This window comes from Nipponia nippon, unplaced genomic scaffold (assembly GCF_047370975.1).
Source record: "Nipponia nippon isolate SJK-2023a ecotype South Korea unplaced genomic scaffold, ASM4737097v1 scaffold_17, whole genome shotgun sequence".
Taxonomy (NCBI): Eukaryota; Metazoa; Chordata; class Aves; order Pelecaniformes; family Threskiornithidae; genus Nipponia; species Nipponia nippon.
The window spans coordinates 981,380-1,006,067 of NW_028262333.1; the positions used below are offsets into that span (position 1 = coordinate 981,380).

Consider the following 24,688-nt stretch of genomic DNA (forward strand, 5'->3'; position numbering starts at 1 on the left):
AGCGGTACACGGGTGCCTCCCGGTGTGCGCGCACGTCCTCTGCCTGTGCAGACCCAAGGAACCCCGAAGCACGGAGAGCCCAGCCTGCGCAGCAAGGACAAAGACCCGTGCCCCCCCGCGGCCCAGCCGGGCGGCCCCGCTCGCCCGACCCCGCACCCCCGAGCCCGGCAGCGCTGCCCGCAGCGGGGGGCTTGGCCCCGCGCCCCCCAGGCAACGCCCGCGGCCCTCGGCCGCCTCCCGCCTCCGCGCTGCACCCGCGGCCCGGCCCGGCCCCCGCGGCGGGGCCCATCGCGGCGCCCCAGGGCCGCCCGCCAGCTTCCACCGGGGCTTCGCGCGGCCCCGCCGCCCGCGGGCGAGGGGCGGCCTTGGGCTGGGCGGCGCCGGGCCGCGGCCAGGCCCGTCCCGCTCTGCCGCCGCGGCGCAGGGCCAGGCCAGGCGGCGGGCGCACCTCGCCCGGCGCGGGCCGGGGCCGGGGCCGGAGCCGGGGCGAGCCTGGGGCCGGGGCCGGGGCCGGGGCGGGCCCCGCGGGCCGGAGGCGGAGCCGGGCGGCGGGAGGAGGCCGCGCCTCGGGGGCGGTCTTGCAGACGGAGGAGGCGGCTCCGGAGCCATCGCGCCTGCCCGGCCGGCGGCGGAGCTCGGCTACGGGGGAGGGGGGTGGGGGGGCGGCCCGGCGGCGGGTCTGCGGGCCGGGCGGGCCCCATGGGCGGGTGTGTGGGCTCCCACCACGACTCCTCGGGCAGCCTCAACGAGAACTCGGACGGCACCGGAGGTGAGCGCCGGGCCGCGGGGCCGGGCGGGGGGGCGGCCCCGGGCGCCGCGGGGGGACCCCGGGGCGGGCGCTGAGGGCCGGGGCCTGCGGCGGGGCCGGGCCCGGGGCCGGCGCCGGGCGGGGGAGCCGCGCTGCCCTCAACGGCCTCGGGGCGCCGCGCCCGGCTCCCCCCCCCCCCTCCCCGGGCCCGGGCCCGGCGCGGCCGCCCGGGCCGCAACTTTCCCGGGGCGGCGGGGGCGGGCAGCCCCGGCCCTCAGCCCCCGGAGCCCGGCGGGGCGCCCGGCGGCAGAGCCCCCGCCCCGCGGACGCGGCCCGGCGCGGCGGGGGTCGGCGGCGCGGCCCGGGGGCAGGCGGCTGATGAAATAGAGCCCGGCTGGGGACAGGGCCTGCCTGGGGCTCCCAAACTTTGTTTTCCTTGGGCTCAGCTCCCTGCGGTGCGCGGAAAATAATTCTTGAGATAACTTAGGTCCTGGCACTGCGGCGGGTTTGGGTTTTATTTTTCTTTTTATCCTCTCCCAGGAGGATGGATGCTTTCCTCCTGCCTAAATCACCCGTGCTAAATAATCCATTTCCAGCGACTTCAGATGCTGGAGCAGCGTGTTCGCACTCGTGTGCAAGTGCACACCTACTTAGTGAGCACAGCTTATGTGGGAGCATTGCTGCAGTGTAAGCGGCCTTCGCCCTTATGTTTTTCTCTACCTAAATGTCTGAACGATCGCTTTTTCAACGTTCTTACGTTTGTGGACCCCCGATGTTCTCCAGCTGAGCTGTATATGTTTTGTAGTCATTCAAAGTCAGCCTGCCAACAGGACACTTGGCTTATAAGTAGTCCTCACGCATGCAGGGTCCACAGATATTAGGTTGAAAATTGCTGACCTAGGTCTACGTTTCCCCCTGTGCCTTATGGAATTTATTTATCGGTCTGGTTTTATTTCGGATGCCCCAGCTGATGGGTGTTCTGTCATATCAGTCTTTGCTTTCATTTCATAATGTAAAAAAATGCGGCACTTACAATTATATCTGAAGCAGCCACCTGCTGATTAATGCCAGGTACATAGTTCATAGAAATACCAGAAAGTCCAGCTGCTAAGAACTGCGTAGGATTTAATCACATCATTGTCATTAAAAGGAATTTTATAGCTTTGTCAGGTATGAGTCTTCCTTACTCTTCTCTTCTATTAAAAAAAGAAAAAGGGAAGAAGTGAGTTATCCAAAATGCATCTGTACTAAGCAGACTTACCAACCAGTAAAAAATGCAAGTGTCAGTACGGAAAGGACCGGAGCATACTGAAAGTCAAAGAAAAAGAACGGCAGGAATCATCACATACCCCAAAAATCTTGACCGAAAAAATAGCATTAAAAGCTACGTTGATACTTGTTCTGTGGCCTGCTTCGGTAGCTAGGTGTTCCGAGGTGAGATTGTGTCACAGAAATAGCCTCGGTTTAATTTCCTCGCTCTTATCTTGCCTGTGATGTCAAATGAATGAGATAGGAGGGAAAAAATTATCGGAGTTTGGCTGATATTGTAAAATAGGCTTATTACACGGCCAGTAGCAGCACGAGGTAGGTACCCTTGCTGACCGGGGTGGACTTACTGGGAGCCTGTTTCTGCTTGGTGTTTACCCGGCACGACAGGCTGCTGCTTTGGGGTTAAATAACCTATTGTGCTTGGTGCATTAGAACAGCAGCTGGGTTTTTCAAGATGTAAGAGATGCGAAATGCATGTCAGCTGGCTCGTGTTGATTCATGCTCGAAGGATAATGTTTCTTAAGGTTGTCTCGCTGAAGTGAGAAGTGCTGAAATTTCAGTTGAATTATGGGCTTCTTAGGACCGTCTTAAACAATCAGCTACAGTGTGCAATAGCCTGTTTTGTAACGTTAGGTATCTGTTCCTGCCTCTCAACAAGAAAAAAAGGGGGTGTAGGTTAAGCTGGAAGAACCTCAGAATATCTCTTATAAATCCAACTCCTGAGATGTCAAAGTCCAGCCTGCGCTAATTCTTACCTTTACAAATTCTGCAAACGTGCCCACGCCAAGTATGAAAGCTGACTTGCTCTCTTGAGGGAGCTTATGTCTTGAGACATCAGCAAGCGAGCCAGCTGAAGCACAAGCGAACGCGATTTGGAGGCTAGACCTGTGCAGAAGGGCGACTTATTCCTCTTTCCCGTGCAAGGCTCGTTTCCTCCAGCTCCTGGGCTGTGACCTCGTCTGCTGTATTCGCTTTTAGACTGCTGTCAATGAGCAGGGCCAGATCATTTATACATCTCGGGAAGGTATTTTGGAAGAGAAACATCTCTGTTCTAACCAGAGCACTGCCAGTGATGGACTGACTTGGGGGAAGCTTTGTCTCTTCCCCAGAACGGCAAAGTTTCTTGGAGAACTACGAGCAGCCAAGAGATGGATTAGACAGCAACAGCAGCGCTTGGTGCTGCGTGAAAGTGGGAGCCGCATCTCGAGTCCAGTTCATACCAGTCTCAGTCTATTGCAGTGCTGCGTGGCGCTGGCGCAGTCCTGCTCCGTTGCATCGCTGGAGCCGAGATGAGGATTTGTCACGTCCCCGTGGTCTCCTCGGTCCTTTTGTCAGTCACGGGCGCTTCCCATTACTTCTCTGCTGCTCGGCAGAGCTGACAGCGTGCCCTGGCCGCGTGCGCTTCCTTTGTCTCTTACTGTTGGTATTTTTCAAGGTCAAGATGCTTGCATGTATCCGGAGAGCCGTTGCATGTGCTCAGGTGTGTCTCCATGTGTAAGGTCGAGTTAATCAAAACCAGCAGCTCTTCTACGTGTGTGCCGGCGCATTGCACGTTTCTGTTCGCATTGACCGAAGCGGGAGCAGTCTGTTCCGTAACAAGAATTAAACAGATGCTGCTCTGCCCATCCTGCTGGAAGTGAAATGGTCTTCGCAGATTGGTACCAGCTGTTTCATTGTCACTGCTCTTTTTAGCAAGTTTTCATCTCGGCAGAATATTGCTTGTCATATTTAGGAAAAAGTTCCCGTCTCGACGCTTGGTGCGTTGTAGTCCAGCAGAGCTGTGTTGTGGTGGGTGGGTGTCCTGCATGGTGAGATGGATTTATTGGTGACGCTTAAAAGGAGGTACAGAGAAGAATAAATGGTGATCGTTAAGGGATTTATAGACACAGGAGGCTTTTTCCCCCCCATCCCTTTAGCTCAGCTGTCTCCCATCAGATACTCCAAGTTCTCGGGAGCTGAGCACCGCATTTCTTGCCGTGTCTTGTCAAAGGTAACTGAGTTTCTGCAGGACAGTGAGACTGGGGGGAAAATAGCTGTTCTCGGGCCACTTACGGGTTACGTGACTTCTTCAGTTGGGTGTTCAGAAGAGCATTGGGTTTGGAGTTCACTGCTGGAAAACTCTGCACTTGTGCCTGTGAGTGAGGTTAAATAGCTCGTCGGGTATGTTCGGTTCAGCACTAACAGAACTTGCATCGCCAACTTGCCATCCCCACAGGCAAGTCCTTTTTGGAGGGCTGCTCTTAAATTTCTTTTCTTTCTTTGGAGGGGAGCAGTGGGAAGGAAAAGGAGAAACAGGAACCCATTCGGTTTCTTCTGGCAAACAACGCTATTAGAAGTTGTGTATTGCTTTGTCTTGGTGAAGTTCAGCGAGAGGGTTATCCGTGTGGAGTAACGGAAGGAGAGGAGATCCAGTGTCTCGAAGCATGGGCATGACAAGTCATTACAGATTAATGTAACTTCTTTTTGGCGGCGGCTGTCTGATTGCCGCTGTGCTCTCCTTGACATGATGTTCGCCTGCCTGCTGGAGCTCTTATCGCCCTTCTTGGTTATAAAAGACGGTGATTCTGTTTGAAATTTGTCGTCTTTACTGCTGCCCCTATCACCCGGCAGTGATAATAGGGACAAGTGGAAATAGGGCTGCACATCTGACTGACATGCTAGAATAGGAGATTATTAAAAATAGAAATTCCTCCCGCGGTTTTTGATGCAGTGCTAGAGCTTCGTTAACTTCTAGAGAGCCAAATACTGTGCTCAACCTCTGCTTTTGATAACTGGACAACAGTTTCTTAAATATTTTCTTTCGAGTGCTGTGCAGTGCTGCATATCACATGTCTAATTTGAAGTTACAATAACGGCTTTCATGGTGCCTCTATGGACGACTGACCAAGGGAGTTTGCATATTAAGTGGTCAGATTTGTTGCTCGCAGTTGGACTCATACAGTGGGGCTATGCATGGCTCGCACAGGGGGGTTAAACCAGCATCTCATGACTGAGCACTGAACAGCACTTGGTGCCTGCCCCTCGTCTTGGAGCACACAAAGAATCTCCCACTTCAGGCCGCGTTTTGCAGCGTCTTACAGCCGCTGGTCGCACGCTGCGGCGGTGTGTGCCTGCGCACAGCACCGCTCTCGGGCTTCGTTGCAGCTAAAGGAGGTAGCTGTAGGCTTCAGGCAGCTCCTGCCGCTTTGTAATGTGGCCCTGAAATACGGTGCTGGATATGGGTTTTGTAAAGTATTAAATCAGAGCTGGCATTAGCTGTTAGGTCTTAATGTGGCTTTTTTTTTTTTTTGTAAATGGAATAATAAGAAAAGCTTAGCATGGCTCTTACAACTTGCTCTAAATCTCTCACGATGTCCACAAGAGTACGTGTGGCTTTTATCAGGGCTTTGTAACAGAAGTCGCCTTTAAAGGCTCGGCTTCCTGAGGGCTGGGCACCCCCAGCCTCCTCGAGATCGTTGGGATCTGTGGATCTTGTGCTGGGGACGCCTGGTAATTCAGTCCCACGGGTTTTCCTACTGGAATATCACTTTGGTGGTATGACACTTTTCATTTGTAAACTAATAGATTTTGTTTTGTTTTTCAGGTGATAGCAAGTAACTCTTAGAAAACGAAATAAGGTGTTACTTTCACTGTTAATGAGGGCTGACAAACGCAGCTGTTGGGTTTCCTTTTTGGCGTTGTTCCTCCATGTAATTGTTTGGTTTCTAGATGAAGTGATTTGTTTTAATTTCTCTGGTTGGGATTTCAGTGTTGAAAGCAACCACGTCCTCCTTCACTGAATATTAAATATAATAAATTGAACATTCATTGTGCTTTGGAGATTTTTGATAAATGGAAAATATTATTAGTTGCCTGTTTGAATAAACTCTAAAAAGCAGCAATCCACTCTTATTGCAGCAGGTAATACGATAGCTATTATTTTTCATGTGAACGTTGAATAATATAATTCATGAGTCACAAATTATAATACAGTTGAAGCCAGAAATAAAGATTTGCCTTATGGCTAAGTCTTGACAGTTCCTCCAAGTCTTCTTGCAGGTACAAAGAAGGATCAAGCTGGCCGCAGCTGGTCTGGTTACCTGAAAAAAAGAAAGAAAATAAACATTTGAAAAGGTTCTGACCAGATGACTGTGTTTGAGAAAGGAAGACAACTGCTCCTTTGCTGTTTTATAAGCAAAAATGGACTGTGATACTGACAGGGTTTGATGTAAAAAGCGCTTTCACCCTCTCTCGTAGACAAACGCTGTGTATAAAAGTCGGTTACTCATTTTAAGGCAGTTGTTTCCAATTTCCTACCTCTGCTTCTCTGCCTTAAAATTCAGACTCCTTTGATGCAAATACTTCAGGATTTTTTTTTCCTTTTAGTCCTTAATTTTTTTAATTTTTTTTTTTTCCATATTGCTTATGCCTGCTACAGGAAAGTACGCTGTACTGGCCAGTAGGTGCTTCATGATCTTCCCAATTCTTTCTCACCAGATTCAGAATGACTTTTTGAGCACGGCTGGTGCGATACGTCCACCCTCTCCTGCAGAGAAGCCAGATCCCAGTGTCTGTGGCCATGCGGCATGGCTTTCCCAAGTAGTGCTCTGAAAGAAAACGTGGGAAGGGCTTGGTTTTCCTTCCCCTGGGGAAGAGGCACAGCTGGGTGTGTGGCCACAAGCTTTCCCTTCCCGGAGCTGGTGGCACCGCTGCCTTGGGAGGGGACGAGCGTTTCTGTAGGGGAGCTCTGCCACCCAGCCGCCAGGGTGAAGCAGGGAAGCCCGCGTGTGGCATCTCTTGGGCGCGTAGCGCCTGAGCGGCAACTTAAAGGCAGGAGCCATTGGTTCGCCTTCATCTTTCCTACGTGCAGGTGCTTCGGGTGAAGTTTGTGGAGGTTGGTGGGTTTTATTTTTCTTCCAGCTGGAAGCTCTGTAGGACTCTTCTTCCTTTTGCAAAAGTCACATTATGAAATCGAGCCTCTCTCAGTCTTCCTAATTCTAGTTTTAAATGCTGCTCCATTTAGGCAGCTGTAATCATCGTAAGCGTAGTAAAAATAGAGTAAGCAGGCAGATGAGGTGGTCCTCAGGGATGTCTTGCCAGTTTGGGATGCTGAATTTCAGCATGCGGAGAGGCGCTGGCCTTGGGTGGAAGCCAGGGCGATGCGAGTGTTGCATGTGTACGGTGGGCTTTGGGAGGCATCTCCTTGCGTTGTTTACTGAAAACCTACGGGCTCTGTTTGCTGACAGCGCTGCTAAGCCTTTGGCGTTTGTATTGCGATTTGGAAGGGCTGGGGAACCCGCGTGTCGGGGGCGAGCGCGCGGGCCGCATCGGCTCCACTCGCTGGGGACGCGCCTGTGCCACGGCTGCCGGTCCCGCTGGTGGGAGGCGGGTGCCTGGCATCGCTCGGCGCGGGAGCATGGCGAGAGCCCCGAGGCTCTGTTACCCTGAATCCGAAGGGAGAGGCTGTGAAGCGACCCGCTCTGTGAAGCAGGTGGAGCACAAGGAAGAACGACAAAGCTGAAGGCAGTAACCTGATTTCTGGCTGTTGAATGAAACACTTCACTTGCACTCTGAGGTTTTCAGTTAGAGCTTAATCTGCTGCCTATATGTTGTCTGGCTGAAATCGTAAGATTTGAAGAAAGAGAAGTGTTCCACTACTTGGGAAGCAAAAGAAGTGCAGGTTTGTTTTCTTTTTAAGGCGGGGGGGGGGGGAAGAAAGCTTTTCCCTTGCATTGTGATTGTGTTTCCAGTGTGAAAAGTGCAGAATCTAATTCCGTGTTTATACCGAGTTACCAATATCAGCGGAGGAGTGCCGCATCCAAAAGCAGCACGAGTGCTCAGTGCGCTGCTTGTACAGTTGATGGAAAACACCTATAGCACAGTATGTAACTTGATATTTTACTGCCTTGACCTGTGTGCAGTGAAATACGCAGGATGTCTAAGGCGGTTTCTTTAGGTTCAGCTGGAACCTGAGTTTGGCATTTGCTGCCTTCTGCTGACCCCGGGCTGATCTCCCAGCTATTCGCCAGGTACTAGCTTTCCCTCCTGGCACACACAGGTTCGATTTGTGCAAGTGAGAGGTGGGCAAAAGATGGGGCAGTGCAGACTGCATAAAGCGTTTTTGTTCTGTTTCCGACCTTGGAAGTAAATTAAATGCTGAATGGGGCTGGAGTTTCTTAGGCTACCTTCAATATTTAAAGTGACAAAAGTAGCCTGTCATCCTGAGACTTCACAGTAGTGAGAGACGCAAGGGCGCTGCAGGTTCTGCAGGTGATAAGTGCACGAGCAATTAATACATGCTATCACTTTGCAGGAGCTGTTCTACATCCAGTTGACCTCTTCAAGCCCAATGTAAAGCATTTGAAAGTCGTACTTCGTAAAGCAGAAATACTGGTGGGGACAGGGTCCGTGCTGCTGTGCTCGCGTATTAGGTCTGCAGCAGCTCCTCCCTTCATCCTTTTCTCAACGTCCTTTTCTCTTCCCATCTCCCCCCTTCCTTACCAAACATGATTTAAAAGGAAAAATACAGAGCCCTGCTTGAAAGCCATTTGTGGGAGGAGATGGGCACAGTTCTGAAGAAATGATTCTTCACTTCTGTAGAAACTCAGATGTGCTGAAGGATTTTATATATATGTATGTGTATATATATATAAAAAAAGACATCCTTGTGCTGAAGATTAGGTAGAAGGGAGGGGGTTTGGGGAGTTTCTGATCTGTCGTGTGGTTTTCCCACGTTCTCAAACATGAAGGAAGAGGCACTTTACAAATGGTAGTGAGGAGAGCTTCGGTAGTTTTCCGTGAGAACAGGTGCTGCCGGGGGGAAAAAGATTAGAGGCTGAAATGTGAAAATGTATCATACGGTGCTGTAAATTGCATGTTATCTTTACGCATGTTTAATAGGGAAACTTTACCCTTAAAATATATATATTCAAGCTACTGTTATTGACACTTTTCTATAAATAACTAAAATATTTTTTCACAAAATGAAATTATAAACATTTAGTGGTTTATAAAATATTATAGTTTATAATTTGTACTCAATGTAGCAACTGTAAATAATTCTCCTAGTTCAGACAACATGTGATGTAGGAAGGCATTTTCCACCTTTCCCAGTAGAGAAGCGTGCTCTCGGAGAACACTCCCGGGGCCCGAGATGGCGTCGGGAGCGGAGTACGGTAGTTTGGGGTTGGAAGCTTGTTACCTTTGTATTTTTAAAATTCAGCCGTGAGCTCAATTTCTGCTCTCACGCTGTGATCAAGGGCACTCTGGATTCATGAGAAGGATCTCTCGTGGCATTTACTTTGTCGCTTTATTTTTTCCGCTGCAGAACTATCATCTCCTGTGATTTCTTGTCTGTATCGGTAAATACAGTCTTTTTGCAAAATAATACCTATAAAATAGCGGATAGTACCTGCAGCTGGCAAATGCCATTTTCTCTTGCCAGGTTTTTTTTGGCAACATGCTGCTGCTCGAGCGCCTGAGCCTCCTGTAGAGCGTTGGCAATTGCAGGATAGTGCTTGGCTGGTGAAAAGGTAAATGATTTCAGTAAAAATGGCTAATTCACGTACTTCATATGTACTGCACAAAGTATTTCTTGGCAAAGGTATAGCAAAGTGTTGCGTATGTCATGTATGCTGGACTTCTTAATGCCTTCAGAGTGTTTTCAGGTGCATTTGCTTCATCTCTGGTGCAAGTAAAAGTTGTGTACATCGAAATAATGTCTTTAAGGCAGGATGCTTAGCCTTCAGTGGGGCTCTCACTCGCCAAATGCTTCTGAACCTCTCTTGCGCGTCCTTTCGTTGCCCCCCTGTCCCCCGCAGGGGACAAGAAGGACCTGCGGGGCCGTGCTGGGGGCGAGGAGAGGGCACTCGGTGACTCTGAACGTGGAACCACGTTTTAGATACCTTTTTGGTGCAGGACTGTACAGCAGGTAGAAGTCGCGGTTCTACTAATCGCAGGCTCTGGCTGCTCCGAGCTTGTTAACATACGGGCTGAAGCGAGGGTGAGAAGACACAGGCAATAAGCAGTTTGGAAGTGTTAATGGGAAGCAAAGTGTAGCATACATGTTAAATAGTTTGGAAACCATAAACATTATCTGAAGGTTGGACTAACAATTTCACTAACTCTTGCTGGGTGTATTCGCAAGGAGGCTATATTTGGTGGCAGCAGTAGTTAAACATACGTTCAGATGAAGCTTAGCGCTCCAGTCCTTCACACCTCTAACTAGCATCATCCTTCGCTGTTCCTGGATTTGGTCTGGAAGCCTGTTCGGGACGTGATGCGAATGCCCTGCTTGCCGGGGGTGAGCGAATCTCGTCCTTTGCCTGTGCGTTACATACATCCAGCGCGTGTACTGAGCAAACCTGCTGAGCGGGTGGTAAATCGCAGGTCCCAGCTGAGGGTTAGCACTTGGGGGGGTGAAGAAGGGGAAAGCTGTCGAATATCTATTTAAACTTTTTTTGTAAAGAGTTGGAACTCACTTGTGAATTGCATGTTGATGACTTGGCTCAGTAAAACACATAACAGACTGATTTTATTTTTTTTTGGTAATTTTTTTTTTTTTTTGCTATGGGCCTACAGAAGTACATGAAAAGAACATGGGTTGCTATAAATACACGCAATTATTGAATAAAAATATGTGCTGTAAAGTGCTTATCAATATCGGATATTATTCTAAGGCAGGTTCAAATGCTCATTTGGGATAAGTTCTCTTACTCGTTTCTGTGTTGGTTTTTCACATCTGTAGATCTCCATTGTATCTTTATCCAAATCTAAAACTAGTTCTGGTGCCAAAGCAGCTTGAATCGCAACAGAAAACAGCATGTGTATTGAAATCGCATCGCTTGATTAAAATCACATGCTTTCGATCAGTCACGTATTGTATAGCCTCACGCTGATGGTACCTACTGCGACGTCCCATCGCTGCCTCACCGCAACCGAAACGAGCGCGTTAGTTGTGCGTATCCAGGACGCTCCAGCTGCTGCACGGATATTGCAGCACAAAAATAGCTCCAAAAATACTACAGGCTTGGGTTTTGGTTTCAACTGAAACTCCTTTGGAATGGAACAAGAGGGAATACACAATTTTATTCCCTCCTCCGGGAGAAAAAAGGAGCAGCAGCATTGTCAGAACAAGCGAGCATGGATGTTGCGGTTTGGTATTGCAAGGCAATACCGGAATGAGAGTCCTTTAGGTGTAAATAATCCTCTCGTTCTTGGACTCTGACTCATGATAGAGACTTTCTAAACCAGTGTGCTTTCTTTCAAAATGAGAAACAACAATCCAGCATACAGAAAGATTATTTACCTCTAAAACCAGTTTAACTGTATGTGGGGTATCTTTTTTCTTCTAAATGGCATGAACCCTTAGAATACATACCGAGTGCTTCTCAGCTGTGATGGAGCTGCTTGGGCCACCACCGCCTTGGGGAGATCACAATGCAACTAACGCCCTGTGTCCAAAAGGTTTCCAAAACCTTTTCTACAGTTTGTTTCTTATGGAGAGAAACACTACCAAAATATGCTTTTTAGAGTTAAAGGAAGACTCCAGTGTTTTGTGACCTTGTTGGTCTTTCATGGATTCTGTCCTGCTGGTCTCTTCCTAAAATTATGTTTCCTTCACTTAGAGCTGGAATCGTGCTATTCCCGAGTACAGGTTGTAGTCTGGGTCCTTTTTGGGCTAGCTAACGAATACTGAATAAATTGAACCAAAGGAACAATACTGGCCCCAAAGAGCGTACAGTCTGATAATTGGCCCTTACTGGTTTGGTGGAAGCAACTTCTGCATTTTCTGAGCTGTCCTTACCCATTTTTGGGGTGAAGTAAGCTTGACCAGAAGGGAATTCTTGACTCTTAACCTTACCATCTTGCTACTATTTTTACCTTGCCTATTTAGCAGTAATTAATGCTCCAAGGTTCCCATGTTTTATAAGGCACCATCTCACTCTGAACTGATTGGCTTCATCGTCCTTCACTCACCGAAGTCCATAGTACAGCTGAGTCTTGAGACTTGTGTGTGCTGTCTCTCCTTTGGGTATCTCGTGCCCATTCTAGTAGAGTGACTGGTCTGCTGTGCACCTAATTCTCCTGAATACCATTCTTTCTCATAATTAGGCTTAAGTTGGGGAAGAGGAGAAGTCATGGCTTGTGATTAAATTACCACTTTAGCTTTTTAGGCAGCTTGAAAAGTGAAATACTCCACTGGTTTTTGGAGAGTTAGTGCTCAGCAGCGGGGAAAACAGGGCAACCCCATTTGAAAGAAGAGGAATTTGGGTTCCTTGTTTGTCTGTAACATAGCGGGTGTCACTCGCTGCTGCCGGTGGGGACTTCCAAGTGTTTTTGACGCAAGTCAGTTATGCAGAGACTGCTTACCGAACCCCCTGGAAGTAGAAATTTGAGGGTGCATTAGTTGGTGAAGCCCAATGAAAGATCGCCCTTGTGCCCACCCCGTTAATGGGGTCTAGCGCACCGCTTCACCCTGCGGTAGTGATTACGCATGCAGGATGGGTGGGCTCTTCGACGCTCCCCTTTCGCAGCCTTCATCCATCCCAGGACATGATCAGTCATGATCAGTTCTCAGGGAGCGACGTTTTCTCAAGAATTTGTAAGTAAACATATTTAAAACAGTACTTACCACAGCTTCCTCAAAATACTGCATCAGAAAATAAGCAAGTATTTCTTTTGCATTCTATATAATCGTTCACTTCCGGAATATCACTTTTTCTGGCTTTATCCATCCCAAAGAAGACAGGTGTTTTATCTTAGGAATGCAAGTGCAATATTTTTATTCCAATTCTGTTCTTTCTGATGATTATATTCAGGGAAAATGGTATGCCGCAGGATTACGGAAGAAACAACATTAGCATTTTATCTTATTGTGGTGGGAAACTTATTACCAAGAGTTAATAATTTGCATCAAGCTCCTTATTAGTTAGGAAAATATTATAGATCGTTGGGGGTGGGGGAGGAAGCGTTTCAATTCCTGCCAGTGTCCTGCCTTGTTCATGCCTCTTGGCAGGCTACGTGCAGAGATATGCTGAGCGCGCTGCTATCTGATCATCAGCCCCGTTAATAAAATAGGGTGGTTTTAAGTAATGGCAATTCAGCTTAAAACAAGGTTGTGGAAAGTCCAAGATGGCAGTGCCGGCAAAGGCTTCTATATTGCCTCGGTCGGTGCTGTGTCAAACAGAATATTCTGTCGTAGAAATTCTACCAACTGATCTAATCTTGTCTTAAAACTCTTTCCAGGTTTGCCTATTCAAGTGTGCTGTCGCTATCTGATTGCTCTGCCTGCCAAATTTCCAAGCTGAATTCATCTTCCATTGATAAAGTGCACTTCTAGCTGCTCGGTGCAGTCGCCCTTCCTTCTTTCACCCGTCTCATTTCATTATTATAAGTTAATATGAGGGTTTTTTCCAGATGAAGGAACTCTTGCCATGCAGTTCGGATTTAGATACCTGCACCATTTCTTTTCTTGTTCTTATTTTGAAATGTTCCAACTTAACACTTGTTTATTTTGGAGGTTAATAAATAAGGAACCCTTTTTCTCACAAAACAAATATTTTTCTACCAAGATATGTCAGTGCAGATTATTGTGTGTTAAAGTCAATTTTGATGCTAAAGACCGAGCCCCTGTGAATGAGCTCTTTTCAGCTGGGAGGGCTGGGGTGGGCACTACTCAATGTGAATGTTTTCTGGTGCGTTTTTCTCATGCTCATCCTTAGCTTTTACGTAGGTCAAAACCTTTGGATTACGCAGCTCCCCCCCACCCCGTGGCTAATATTACAGCTTGCCCTTTCTGTGGAAATACGGTTGAGCCTGATTAACTGAGTACCAAGTACTTTATTGACCATTCTCTAAATGTTCCTGGGAGTAGCTTTCCCAAGCAGTGGGATTGCTGCAAACGTACCTGTTCCAGTGGCTTCCTTGGGGTGGCAGTTTGGATTGAGAGCTCGGGCCAGTTTGGGTCGGCTCCTGCTGTTAGAGGTGGAGGTGTCTGACAAAGTGGGTGACACAGGCTCTCCTGTGGGAGCCACGAGGAAAATGCTGTGCTTCGGGGAGGGGAGATTACAGCTCTGCCATAAAAACAGGGCTTGGTTCAGGATACTAGAGATCAAACTTCCAGGTTTAGTATGAAGAGAACATGCAAAGAGGATTATTCTTCCTACTTGATTTTTCCAACCGCCTCCGAGTAGTTAGTATTCATCTTGGATGTACCCCAGCAAAGATTGCTCTCCCCAGAGCAAAGGAGTCTCTTGTTCCTTATTGCCTTTCCGATTATTATTTTTAATAGCCTCTGTTGCTAGTAGTGCCTAAATATTGCTGTAATAGGGAGGATCCTGAACACTGGCCGTAGTTTTATGAACCAAAGCTACTGCTTAAAAAGTCAGCAGGAGAGAAACTACCGCTGGAAGACATCAGTGCCTGGGGCCTGGCCTGAGCGGAGCAGAGCGGCTCGGTCTGCTCGAGTCCCAGCCATCTGCTTTCCATCCCTACTTTTGATACAGGCTTTTAAAAGCAAGGAAACCTAAATACTTTCTTCGTGTATTTATTCTGTTCTCTGGGGGGCCTGAATGGGTTTCTTTTATGTTTACAATTTGATTGCTACTCTGATGGAGTCCGAAACGCAGCCCCGGTTCTGCTGGGCCCGGAGTTTGCGGGGCCCGGGGTTTGCGGCGCCCGTGGACAGACGGCAGAAGCCGCACGTCATGGCTGGGGTTTGCTCGTTGGAGCCCAGGGATTAGTGCAGCGAGCTGGGCGATCTGGAACGTACTTGCACCCAGCCATTTTCGTGACTTCATCTTTTAACTGCTATAGCCAGCAATCAGCAGTTTGGGGTTTTTTGAATGCTTTCAGAAGCCCCTTCACCTAAACAAAATAATTTTACCTGCACAACAATGTATGAAAAAACCATGGGAGATCTGGGCTCTTCTTTTCAAATGGCTGAAATAAGCATCTCCTTTTGCTAATGCATTCTCACTCATCACCAAAGTTCCCATTCTTTAATTGGAAGCTAGGCTTATTTTCCCTCCGTGTAAGGGGAGGAGGGGTGAGAAGAGGGTCTGTGTGACACTGTAGAGTTCTGCCTTAACTCAGAACCAAAGACTTTTCCTACAAAACTTTAACTCTAAAGTCCAGAATCAACATACGCTTATTTTAATCTGCTATTACAGCACTCACGGCTTAAATTATGTGAAAAAGTAGGAGAAGTGCATCTGTCCTGACAAGTGATACTACTTTTGCTTATGAGTAGATGATGACACTGGAGAAATAAGCCCTTTCAAGCATTATGGTGAGTACCTTTTTAGCAAAGGCAAGCGTAGCCTGTGGTCAAGACCTACTTCAGCTATTACTGGAGACATAACAGCCGATACCATTGCCAACATAACCACTGCAGTGCCAGTTTTTAGCTTCCTCTGGGTTGTTGAGAATTAAATGCATTTTAAATCAAATTATGGTCTGTAGCGATCCCTTCATGTGGAAGGAAGGGGAGTTCCTTAAGGGATGTGCTGTTGTGTCCGTTGGAAACACTGCCCTTCGCTACAGAACAAGCATTGCTCATTAATAGAGCTAAAGACTTCTGTGCTCGGGGACTTGTGAAAGAGATCAAATGAATTTGCTAAAGGTGGAAAGGCTCTGGCTACTTTAATCTATCTTCATTTGAGCAATTTAAATGGAGAGGGCAGTTTCCCGTGCTTACTCCGCAGTCCTCCCGTCTCCCGGAGAGTAGGAGGCTCCTGCAGAAGGAGGGTCACAGCAGAAGCTGACGTCTGTGCTCAGCATTGCTTGGAGGAGGCCGCCTTGTTTACGCCCCTAATTCGGCCGCCTTCAGTTAAGTGCCTAAAGTTGGATTGCATCAACAGTCCTTGACCATAGGCTATAGTAGGTCTATTTTTTTCCCCTGAATACATGCACGGGGGTTAAAATGGCCTCAGAAGGATGTAGCTTTAAGGCTACTTTGTTCAAGTGCTCCCATTTAACAGCATGGTTTTATTTTTGCCTGGATGTATGAGACATACAGATGTATATACAGGTTGCAACAAAGGCTTGCATGTTTTTGATTTTAAGTTAGGAAGATGGATGATAACTTTCTAATTATCTAAGCAATGCACTAGTGTCCTTATGTCTTATTACGTATCTCTAACTCTGGGATAAACATGGTTTTCTAAACAAAAGGTGTACTTGAAAGGTAAGATTTCCTTATGGCTAAGAGGTTGGTATGTATAAAATAGCTGGACATACATGTTTTTCAAAAGGCAGCTTGGTCTTCTGAAGTTGCCTGGGCATTATTAGTAAGTAGTGCATAAAATATTGTAGGTGCGCTTTGTGCAATTGTAAAGAAATCCTGCTTGCAGATGAAGGAACGGAGAATGATTGTCCAGAACAGATAGATTTTTAAGTAAGCAATTTTGAAACTGAACTCCTAACTTGCATCGTCGTTTTCCTTAGCTGTTTTTTTTTCCCCCGCTTGCTTTAGATGACATGCTGTTGAACTCAAGGCTGGAGTTTGCTTAGGCTGTGAGTATATGTACTTCCATGAATAAATTTTCAAGCTTATTAACTGGGTTGTGGATCCAGAAAGTATTTACTATAGAAGAGAGGTAAATGCATGTTTTTGGGTTTCACTGGGGCGTTAAGCCACCAGTCTGCCAGGCTTCTGCCCCGCAGACGTTCAGTGTGCACAGTCAAAGGTGTGAACGTTAAAATGGACGTAGTTCTTTTGGTGCCTCGCTGTTCGGGAGCACGGGAGGCTCAGTGATGTGATCGCTGAGCTTCTGTGGTCATACTGATTTGTTAATGTTGTGACGATTTGCTTTTTACTGACGGGAGGCAGGGGACAGCAGGGGAGGAGGATGAGTCCCGCTAGTTAAAATATTGTAGCATGTAGAAACTTTCTCTGAGGGTGAAGAGCCTTTTGTGCTAAGGGCAGCTGAAACATAGAGGGGTTTTTGTTAGGTTGGGGGTTCTTTTGATTGTTTTTAATCAACCTGCCACAGAAATGAAGTCTCACCCTTGCCAGGCCTTGGGTTTTTTTTATCCTGTGGCTGTAAACTTGCCGGGAAGGACAAGCATTCCAAAAAGATGGGCTTGGTTGTAGATGGAAGACCAGGTCCACATTCTGGGGGAGTCTTGAGTGACGCCGTGGTGTCACCACTTGTGCTGTGTGACCTTAAAGGATAAACATCAACAAGTAGGGTACTCGATTTTCTGCTCCTAAATCACTGCTGTGCTGGTGCTGTTCTGGCAGCGCTGACCTGACAGCTGTTAAAGAAGAGGTTACCACCTACTGTTAAGAGCTGGTTGAGAGATTACTTTGCAGAAAGAAGCTCGATGTCTGAGGAGCATCGAGACCGCGTTATCCCAGCACTACACATCTGTCCGCAGCTGCAGGCGCTTGGCACGGCTGCGTGCCCCCGCGTCTGCCTTGCTCAGCCTGCGCTGGCAGGCGCGCTGCTCAGAAACCACCAGGGCGCAGTCGCTGGGAAAATGAGTGGTAGGTTTTAGTTAGACACTAAGATAAAACACTTCTTAAATGGGAACCAAGTTGAAAGCATCTAAAAATTGATACAGAAGTAATTTGTAATGAGTGTGAAATGGTAACTTTATTATGAAAAACTACCTTGTAAAATAGAGCTTAGTAAAGCAGCAAGTATCGCTGTAAGAAATACAATTTCTTAGATTAAATCTTTAAATGTTTGCTTATGCGTCTTTCACCTGTTCTTTAAACCGAGCAATTGCCTTTCAGTTTTCCAAATGGCACCTGTGGAATGTAATACGGAACTGTAAAATTAAATCATTAAGATAATGTATGTTTGGTATGTGTGTCAGGTAAGATTCCTATTTTCAGCTTATACTGAGCTCTTAATTAACTGATGAGCTTAAGTAGCTGAGATATAGTAATAGTGCATTTAGTTAATTGGCTAATGTGAAACTTCATCCCTGCCAATAACTGTGACACTGGAATAAATTCAAGACGTGGTGTTAGATCCTGTAACTAAGCTAATTTAATCATTGGTCATTGTAAAAACAGTTATGAACTTCGAGGCTTTTTTGTTCCCTCCCTTCTGGAATTTGTGACTGCCGTGCACGGCAAGCAATGCTGCGTTCACCGAAGTATTCATTGGGAACATTACATTGGCCATCTGTCTTGTGCATTATACCTTGTACTACACAGACCGTGTTAGATTTCAGATTTTGGTGGGAGGTTTTAATGCAACATAGCCCGATGCAGATTAACATTGTGGTGAGATGGGATCTGAAAGTTGTGCTGACTTCTGCAGCTCCTCCTGAGCCATTTTACTTTAGGGGAACCCTATGGATTTCTAGGATCTCTGGATTTTCAAATTTTCCTAGGTAGCCCTGAGCCGTAGTGGTGACCTCAAAAAGTTTAAATTATAGTTGAAACTAGTTCTGAATCTCTGTGGTGCTGACAGAGCTTGTTTCTGTCGGGGCAGTGCCGTGCCCCAGCTCTTCCCTTGCCGTCCTTCCTCCTGACCCAGCAAATGGGCCCAGAGCTGCAGAAGCCTGGGCTTACTTGTTGTAATAAAGTAAATTCACCGGCGGCATCATCCCGAAAGCCTTCAGCAGCTGCAGCACCGCGTACGCAGCCCGCGCGCGGGGCGGCTGAGGAGGGTGTGCCGCTGGCTCTCGGCACGGCTGCACCTCGTCAGGGCGGAGCCAGCTGCATTGCTTAACAAAAATTATCAGCTTAATATTTTTTATAATTCTGGCAGGATGAAAGATAAGGCTGCCTTTGATTTTTTTTTTTTTTTAATGGAAATTGTGCTAGCGTTGGAAGTACTCGTGGTGCGCTAAAGGCAGGCCAGATGTACAGCAGGCGTCCCTGTCTGTCACCGAACTCGGAGAAAATTGCGATGACCTTGTGTGGTCGGTCTGTGGCTGCGCGACAGAGGCTAGCGCTGGCCGCGCCGCTCCCGTGGCTTAGGCCAACACAAAAGCAAAGCTTCGGTTTGAACACCACTGAGCCAGGCCCTGATTTGTGCCTCGCTCACAGCGTGCAGAACTGGGCTGTTAGCGTGCGGAGGGGCGCTCGCGGCACTTCCAACTGTAAGTTTTTTGACAGGAGGGATGTCAGCCTCCAGTAAATGTCTTTAAATCTTCCCTTAGCAGTTCATATAGACGCTTGTTATGCAGCGGTCAGAGGGAGACCATCCTCAAGGAGGGAGGGGGCTTCTGAGCCAGGGCAGTGTCCGTTTGCAGCTGGGAACGCCGGATCTTTCCTTGTATTGCACCCGCGCTGGCAGATGAGGCTGCTCCGTGCTGCTGGCGGGGAGCAGCGGGCAGGCCCCCGCGCTGCAGCAGTACGCTGGCGCCGAGCCGCCCGGTCAGAGGAACTCGCCGCTCTATGGTTTTATCTGATGTGTCTAAAGTTTCCCTGTTAACTGAATCAAGGGGAAGGTACAAAAGGGGTTTAGTACTTTAAAAGTGAAGTTGCAGAGTTGCGTTCTTCCTCATGATGGGAGACAGAAAGCACCGGTTTTTGTTTTTTGTTTTTGTTTTTTTTTAGGTAAGCTCTGTGCAGCTTCCCACTGCATTCCCACAACTTTGCAGCTCTGCTGTGCTGCGTACTGCGCTTATTTTGTTTTGCATGTGAGAGGCTGCGTTGATGCCACGCTCTCCGCTGTGATGGAGTTTTAACTTAAGCGATGCTTTGCAGAAGTCAAAAGAAGCATGTACTTTATGCAGCTTATCTCAAATAGAATATTTTTCATGTTGCTGACAGCTTCCTTAATGGTTCTTGTCATAGGTTTCCAAAAAGATAGTCTAGCTGTGCGCTGTAGATGGTACAGATTAAAGGTCTTGGTGCTTGCACACCGTGATTTGGGAATAGGTAAATCTTTATCCTGTTCTGCAGCCAGCTGAAAACATGCATCTTCCAGAGACAGGAGCAGTTTAAATTCTAGTGTAAACAGTGCTGACGGGTAATTTCTGTCCCTCGAAGCTGTTCCACCGTGGTGCTCCTAGAACTCCACTGTGAGCTGTAGCTACTGCTGAGCAGCCAGTATCGTGCTGCTGTTCTTCCCGCCGCTGCGGGAGCAGAATTTGGGGCTCCAAGATTCCTCTGGTGGGCGCGGTAGAGGCAGATGGGCATCGTCTGGCCTTTGCCCTGCCTGGCGGTGCTCCTGCTCCATCCGTGCTCACCCCTTGACCCGAGGCATGAAGGATTTGAGGGGGTGACTCTGCAAAGGTGTTCGCTCCCTTAGACATTTTTGTCTGTCGGGAGAAGAGATGTGCATCGTGAGCTTAATCGAGATGATCGAGAAATATTCTGCTTGTTCTTCCATGGGAAGCTGGGTGGGCAGGCAGGGCTCAGGGGTAACCACAAAGCTTTTGGAAACTAATAATAAAGCCATAGAATTAACGCTAGGAAATAGTGCTGCGCTTTTGGTGGGAGACCAATGCGAAAAATTTTGTTTGAAAAATATTGTTTGAAATGTAGAGGCAAATAACAGTAGAGAACTTCGCAGTGGCTTTGTTTGCACTATCGCCCTCTCTGACACCACTTACCCAGAGCGTTTGTACCGTCGGGGTTCGCCGCCCTGCTCTCGCAGCTCTGGGAGCAGAGGAATTGTTCTCGTAAAGCCTGCAGGAACAGACGGGAGGCTGAAGTTCACCTCTTGCCAGCTGGCTCTAGGCTGTGAATCGTGCCTCACGTGAGACAAAATACACTGATATGGTTTAAATTCCTGTGAAAGGCAACCTGTTACTGCAGCGTGTCCCAGCGCCAAGCACGCATCAAGGCTGTTGGTAATCTGAACAGATCCTGCGTGTGTTGGGGTGAGGTGGGATGCTTGGATCTGGTATACCATCAGGGAGCAGATCTCAAAAGTTCGAAGCTTTTATTTCTCGCTGCAATACTGCTGGCTTCTTTGACATGGGAGGGGTGATGAGTGGTGAGCTGCCTGGAAATACCAAGCTCTCATGACTTCTTCTGCAGTTCCTGTTGAAAACGATGGGAGAAATGGAAAATACAGTGTAATAGCTGGTAATTAAAGTCAGTTTTTCTCTTTGTCCGGCACATTCGTACACCCTCATGCTCTCGTGTGTTTTACATCTCATGCTGTAAAGCCTCTGGATTGACTCGGTGAAGATTTAGTGCCTTGTGTATGCGGAGAGGCAGGGAAGCATTGTGCATGTATGGCTTGTCCAGAGCTGCCTGTAATTACCAGTGCAACTTTGCATTTTAGTCACTACAGTTTCTTGGGTGCAATTAACTCCTTTTGGAGGAAGGCGTTAGGTAAGAGTTGAGGAGAGGCCTGGTGAAACAGGGAAGGCGTATTCCCTGCTCCTGCTTTGAGCGACGCTTTGCGACCTCCGCAGTGCCGGCGCAGGCGAGCGGCCGTCCCAGGGACGCGGCGCTGTTTGCCCGGTTGGCTTTGAGCAGGGCGGCAGCAGTGGCCGAGGGCAGCCCCTCTCCCCCCAGGGACCCCGCACATCGTTCAGCACCAGCACCTGGGGGCTGGCGGGCGGCTCACGTGGGAGGGCGAGCCTGGCTTTGAGCCATGGCCATCGTTCTGCTCTCCCCTGCTGGTTCTTCCCCTTCTCCATCTGATTCCTTATCTTTTTTTTCTTCCCTCCTTCACCCCCTCTCATGTGGGAGAAAGGCAAAACAGCCCCCGGGGCTGGGGGGTGGGTTTACTTCTTGTGCGCAGATTTGTCTTTGTTAGGTTTGCTGCTCTAAAAAGCTTCGCCGCACAAGCTTGCTTCTTGTCTGGCTCAAAATTAAGTGGTTTGCCTACACCTTTATATCATGGATTTGGGTCTGTAGCCTGGTGTTTTATTACACATCCGTTTAAAGACATAACTTGAATTTCTATCAGGAACTGTAGTTTTTCGTGTAGTGTTCATTTCACCCTCCCCAGTCTCCCTTAATGAAAAAGCCTTAACTTAGTTAAGTTTTTTAAACTTAACTTAGTTTCAAGCATTGTCTTTATCTATCTACACACGGCATTTGGAGAGCTCGCGTCTTTCTCGGTCCCGCAGGGTGCCCAGAAGTGTACGCTGCTCTGAATACCCTCCGGACTGTACTAACGGGTATTTCCTTCAGTTCTCATTTGAAATCTTGGTGCTCCTTCATTTCCTTGTTAGGAGAATTTAATCGTTCAGTGAAATATTTCATTTGTAAGGCTGAAAGTCTTTTACTACTGTTCAGGGACACTCCCTTTCCAAAATACTGTTCTTGCCTTGCACAAATGTAACCTTCTTAAGAAATAAAAATGCTGAAAACTAGCAATAAACAGATAAGATTCTGCCATTTTCCCGTTATTGTGTAAGCCTGTGCTACCTAATGTAATTTAAATTGTGTAAGCCTATGCTACTTAATGTAATTCAGATTGTCTGCTGCTTAGATGCAATACATTTCCCCCTGCCCCCTCCCGGTTTCGCTGTTTTTCTGCACCTCTCCTTTGTACTGACTGTTCCTCCAAACACTGTTGTAATTCGGCTACTTGATAGGATTACACTAGAGAGCGATGTAAAGAAAATGATTAGGATGAACGGTATCTAGATGTTGATACCAAATTACAATATACCTTATGAGGAAATCGGAGCAAAATAGATTTAAAATGAGACTCGGTTGGTAGAGTGCTGCTCACTGATTGTGGGGAGGGAAACCCTTGGGACTATTACTAAAAGAAACTTTATGGGTAATAAACTGTTACTTTGCATTTCATTTGTCTTAGAAAAATACTTTGTTAGCAACTGATCCTCAACAGGGAAGCAATTTTGTAAAGAAAATATTTTTGATCATTAGTTCCATTTGTATAATATTTAGTTAGCTTCTCCTGACTGTCTTCACGTAATTACCCACTGCTGTTTCTGGGGTTGCGTATCCCTGGAGGACTGAGCTTCCCCTGTTGAAGCTGTGCACATCTACAGTTCAAGCAAACCGAACAGTAACGGTGTGCCACGTTCTCCTGGCTGGCCTCACCCTCTGCAGTCTTGGTCTGCCGTGTTCCTTGGCAGCTTGTCATTTCTGTCCTCCTCCCCTGGAGCTCGACAGTCATCAAATCCCATCTTTTCCACTGAGATCCATTTCTGAACATCTGTCTCATCTTTCCCGTTCTGATAGACTGTTCTGGTGATTTTCTGTCCTTCCTTCAGCGCTTCTGTTGGGCGCTCCTGCTCCTCTCCTCACGGTTCATTCAAAATCTTGTTCATCTCTCAACACTTAAGCAGTTGTCTTCATCTTTTAGGTATTATTTTCCTTAACAAAACAAAGAAAAAGCCCAATGAAAATATTATCAGATCTTGCCAGATTCTCCTGATACTAGTGTCATTTCAACACCTTGGCGTTATCTTCTGACACTTGCCTGTATCTGCTCTTAACTCGTGCTCCTCAGGTTGAGGGTCCCTCCATGCCAGCCTTCCCCGGTGCGTCGTTCTGGTGGTGTGTTGGTCTCCATGCACGTCTGCAGAGACGTGGAAGCACAGAAAGGCCCTGTTCTTGCGGCTCCGGCACACCGCTGCTGGTGGATGCATGGAGATCACCAGCTTTGGCCTCCAGTCCTAACGTGGAGTATGTCCAGTCCAAATGCGTCCTTCTGGGACCTGCGCTGCCGGGCTCTCCGTGCCCAGGGTGGGTTGTGCGTGCATGGAGACTTATCCAACACACGCTTTGGCCAAACTGGGACCATTTCTCCTGCCTCTTACAAGAGCAGCAAAAGACTAATGCTGCAAGCAACATATGCTTCTGCTTCAAAGGAAAAGGAGGAAATTCACTGTGGAGCACTTGTATGAATTTAACATGCCAAATTCTATTCCTAACATTATTTTAAGAAATAGGTGAAAGCTACTTGAAGAAATGGGGTGGCAGGGAAAAGCTCACCTAAGGCTGCCTGACAGCAAAGGAGACATTTCCCTAAAAGCTTAAGTTTTAGCTCGGTTGCTGGAGGTAACGGTGGGCTGTAACAGGGGACCAAGTCCTGTGGCCTCTCTGACAGGGTTACCTGCGTGGTCAATAGCTGGGAAGGGCGAAAATCTAATTCACAACTGAAGCAGAGGTCCGCCTGTCCTTCTCCAGAGGCTATGAGCTGTCTGATGGCTCATTCAGCTGTTGCATTTGCCTTATTTGATTTGACAGTAAGCCCTTTGGAGCAGAAATATTATCCAATTTGATTATTGAGTGCTACAGTTCATGGGTGTATAAACTAGGAATTAGGAATGCTTTAGCTGGATATTGGCTTTTAGTATGAGACTCTTCCGTTACCAGCTGCTCCTGCTCAGCTGGTCCGCTTGGGAGGAGGCAGCAACACTGTGATCCGCAGTGACAGCGACATAACAAACACAGCAGATGTTAAAAAAAAAAAAAAATTCTACGTAGACGTTTTTTGACATTCTGTTAAGAAACTGATTTAAATATCTGGATTTATCTGCATAAGCTCACTCAAAAGAAGTGTAGATAACCTTACTGATTCCATTGCTTGGATGGGAAGCTGCAGGGAAGGGAAACAAACCTTCATAATTCAGGTTATAAAATAGTCTGCAAGGACTGGAGAAATACATCTTTCCTTCTGAAAAATAAGACTTTGTAGTTTGCCGGGAGCTAAGGTTAGTGGGGCAGACGGTAGTAGCTGCCTCGAGGATCCCGGGGTACTCCCCTGCCTGTGGAGGGAAAACACACTATACGCTGCTAAATCCCGCTGCTGGGACAGAAGCGGCCAGCCGCTTGTC

General features: G+C 47.7%; 1 protein-coding gene across 1 annotated transcript in view; it reads left to right on the forward strand.

The window, feature by feature from the left end:
• Window positions 1-634: 634 nt before the first annotated feature.
• UBTD2 (ubiquitin domain containing 2) overlaps window positions 635-24,688 on the forward strand; it is a 56,544-nt gene continuing 32,490 nt past the window's right edge. The window contains exon 1 of the mRNA XM_087754102.1: window positions 635-769. Within this exon, the coding sequence (XP_087610228.1) occupies window positions 700-769 (70 nt within the window). The 5' untranslated portion in view covers window positions 635-699. The remainder of the gene's footprint in view (window positions 770-24,688) is intronic.